A 3799-nucleotide genomic window follows, 5' to 3' on the forward strand; every position below is an offset into this window, starting at 1 on the left:
CGCGGTTCTACACTTAACCGCGGCATATTCCCCCTTTATGCCGCGGTTCTACACTTAACCGCGGCCTATTCCTTTAAAAAAAATTATCCAAAATGGCATTTTTGAAAATTTATTTAACTTATATGTCGCGGTTCAGCGCCCAACCGCGGCATATGCTTTGAAATTTATAAAAAATTACTCTGACCAGGGAATNGGCCGNGGTTGTCCAGGGAACCGNGGCCTATTCCCTAACGTTCAGAATCCCCCCAACTGCTCCCAACTGCCATTTGGGGAATGTCAGCAGGTTGCAGGGGGAATAGGCCGCGGTTCTCTGACCAACCGTGGCCTATTCCCCTGTCAATTTATTGCAGGGGCTGACTCTTGGGGAATGGTAGCAGGTGGCAGGGGGAATAGGTCGCGGTTCTCTGACCAACTGCGGCCTATGCCCCCTGCAACCTGCTGACATTCCCCATCAGTCAGTCTGCAATAAATTGACAGGGGAATAGGCCGCGGTTCTCTGACCAACCGCGGCCTATTCCCCCTGCATTAAATTTTTTTTTTCTGACGTGGCGTCAAAGGGGTTGGTTGACTGGGGTATATGCCGCGGTTAAGTGGGAAACCGCGGCATATAAGTTCGTTTTATTTACAAAACTGCCACCGCGCAGCATTATGCTGCGGTTTCGGATGAACCGTGACATAATGTGCGCTGTATAATGCTTTTTTTTTACTAGTGTAAAAGGAATAATGTGGTTATGAGACTTAGATATTATTATTCAATATGTTGTTATTGAATGTTATTATTGACTAAGTGGAATATATGATTGGTATGTTGTTATTGAATTATTTGGGTGATGTTTTGTTACTGATGTGTTGGATTCAAAATAAAAGTGTGATTTAGAATTAAATAAATGTGAGCCAAAAATTCTAGAAAGAAAATTAAAGTAAACTTTTGATTTTAATATATATTTTGGGGTCGAGGACAAAAAAAGTTATTTTATTTTCATTAATTAGTGTAGAAATTAAATTATGGAGATGTAAAAAATATAAAAAAAATCTTAATAATAAATTGTATGCTACGTTACTCTTTAGTTATTTATATTAAATCTCTAGCTATACTTATTAATTAGAACTTATTTTTTTTCTCTTCTTCTATTTCAAATATTAGCCTAAATTATTTCAAATTATTAATTTTTTTTACATAATTTAAATTAATAAAATTAATAATTATTACATAAAATATGATATTAAAATATTATTAATAAGTCCTTTAATTAATTTTAATTTTTAAAAATATCTACTCATTTATTGTATTCACTAGTACAAAAACAGCGTATAATGTCACGTGTTTAACGTCTAATTACTGAATATCCAGAGTTAAAAATGATCGGTGATATTTTTGTAAATAAATGCAATTATAGGATATTGCTTAAAATTGTAATTCGACATAATATTTGTTTAAAAGAAAAAACAAATAATTAAAAAGGGAGCGACATTTGTCTTATGGGATGAAGAAGGAAACGTTGAAGCCTTAGCAATTTGGACCTAATATTAATGTTATGGTAACAACACACAATTAATGCTTTTAATCACTTCATTGTCCATCACGTGGAATCCTAGAGACTCTGACATTCTATGGGAGGTTAAAAAGAAAAGTAAAAAAGAATAAAAAAAGGAGCGAGCTTTGGATTAATAAAACCTCCAAGCCCCAAGTTGTTTGATGTTTATTGTTTGATTAAAAGAAAAAAGATTAAAAAAGGGTAACTCTTTGTCTTTTGATTGACTAATAATATGTTGAATACCCATAGAATTATATTTGACATAATATTGGTGGTTTAAAAGAAAAAAAGAAAAAAGAATTAAAAAGGGAGTAATTTTTGGCTTTTGGCTGATAAATAATATGTCGAAGTTTCATACAATTCGACGTTTAATTCAAAAGGTTAGTGAATTCAATAAAAATTCGACCTTTTATTCAAAAGGTTAGTGAATTCAATAAAAATTTGAGCGGGAGATTGAAAGTTCATTCACTTTGTCTTTGGACGCGAGACTCTCTTCTCTGCTCAAACGAAGTTTGACGACCATCACATATCACATGTAATATTTCTTTCATTTGATACAAATGCATGTTAATTAACTACTTTATATATGATTTTCGTTTGTTTTGATCGATTATTTTCGTTTACTTGTCCTTCATAGGCGCATTCTGCTTTTTCGTTGACAACACTTTATTCCGACCAACCCACTTTTTGAAGGTTAGTTTTCGTTCTCGTTTTGAAGAACTTATTTGTTGAACTTGTTTGTTGTTTTTTTGTTAAACTTGTTTCTTGTTCTTTGGTTGAACTTGTTTGTTGTTTTTGTTTGATTGAACTTGTTTGTTGTTGATTATTGTTGTTTGTTGTTGATATTACACTACACATTCATAGTCAATGCTTTATAAAATACCAAAAACTGAAATTTGTCATTTTTCTGCTTTTCAGGTCTTGTAGAGTTATAAAAAAGAATCACAATTAATTTTTTCTTTTAAATTATTAACGTCGTGTATTGATAAAATTTGATGTTAGTTTAACGTCGTATATTTAATAAAATTCGACTAACATATCTCGATGGCGTCGGTCTCGAATTCTATGAAAAAAATCTAAAATATTTTTGTACTAAAAAAATGTGTAAAACGTGCAATTAATATGTTGAATAAATGATAGGACAGCAGGGTGGATAGCATTTATAACATTGTCTTTAACCGACATGTGAGTTGGAGAGATAGCATTAATGAGAAATAATTCTGAGAGAGCTAATACTAGTGCATTATGATGGTGGATTCTATATATAGAACCTGTTGGTGTATATTAAAATTACTGAACTTTTGAAAGGAGAGAAGCTTCTAGTATTGTGGAATTTAAAGAGTTGAAGATACTTGACATGCTGTGAGAATATTGTTGCTTAGTTTTTTTATAGGTTTTAAGTTAAGGGGATAGAAAAATAATGTAAAAATAGTAAAAGTAATGTGAAAGTAATAGTTGGAAATAATATATTTTGTAATTATAATAGTTGTTTGTCATTTATTAAATTGTAGACAAAATGGATATTTATAAATTTTATTTCTCTTGCATAATTATTTTAGAAAAGATTAAAACTTAAATTTTTATCTATAAAATGTTATGATATTTTTTTTATTTTAGAATTTTTATATTATTCTAAAATTTATATTACATTTTAGTATTTTTACTTTTGTGTTTTTATATTGTTCTAGAATTTGTAGTTGCTTTTTAATGTGTTATCATTTATTTAATTTTATTACTTTTTATAATGGATAAATTGATATTTGTGTATAGTTTGGTATTTTTAGACAGAAAAAGTAGGTGGAAGCAGAGCAAGGAACAGATCTTCATATTGTTGAAGAAAAAGAGCATGATGGAATTTATCGGAAGTATGAATAATGATGACGTGGAAAATAACTACAACAGAGAAGTGCAACCTTCAAGGAATGTGATGGAAGAAAACACACTGGAAAGGTCAGAAGAACGACGGAGTGATGAAGCTAAAGCACATGGTTGGTGGTTGTTGCCAATGAAAACATACGATTCAATAAAAGAGAAGAAGGCTGAATCAGATTGGAGCGAAATAGACGATGAGACTATAAAGCAAGAGAGGCCTAGAGGAAACACAGTGCTGCATATAGCAGCTCTCTATGGAAATGATAAGTGTGTGGAAAAGGTACTTCAAATTGCTCAACACCTTTTGCTAACAATAAATAGTAATGGTGATACAGCACTGCATGTTGCTGCAAGAGCTGGAAACATCGCTACTCTCAAGAAATTGGTGGCTG

At 31.5% G+C, this 3799-nt stretch overlaps 1 protein-coding gene across 1 annotated transcript in view; it reads left to right on the forward strand.

Annotated features, from left to right (window-relative positions):
• Positions 1-2690: 2690 nt before the first annotated feature.
• The window catches only part of LOC111241589, a 3436-nt gene continuing 2327 nt past the window's right edge, over positions 2691-3799 (forward strand). Inside the window, exons 1-2 of the mRNA XM_022780258.1 lie at positions 2691-2897; positions 3306-3795. Coding sequence (XP_022635979.1) covers positions 2893-2897; positions 3306-3795 — 495 coding nt within the window. The 5' untranslated portion in view covers positions 2691-2892. The remainder of the gene's footprint in view (positions 2898-3305; positions 3796-3799) is intronic.

Source organism: Vigna radiata, chromosome 5, assembly GCF_000741045.1.
Source record: "Vigna radiata var. radiata cultivar VC1973A chromosome 5, Vradiata_ver6, whole genome shotgun sequence".
Lineage (NCBI taxonomy): Eukaryota > Viridiplantae > Streptophyta > Magnoliopsida > Fabales > Fabaceae > Vigna > Vigna radiata.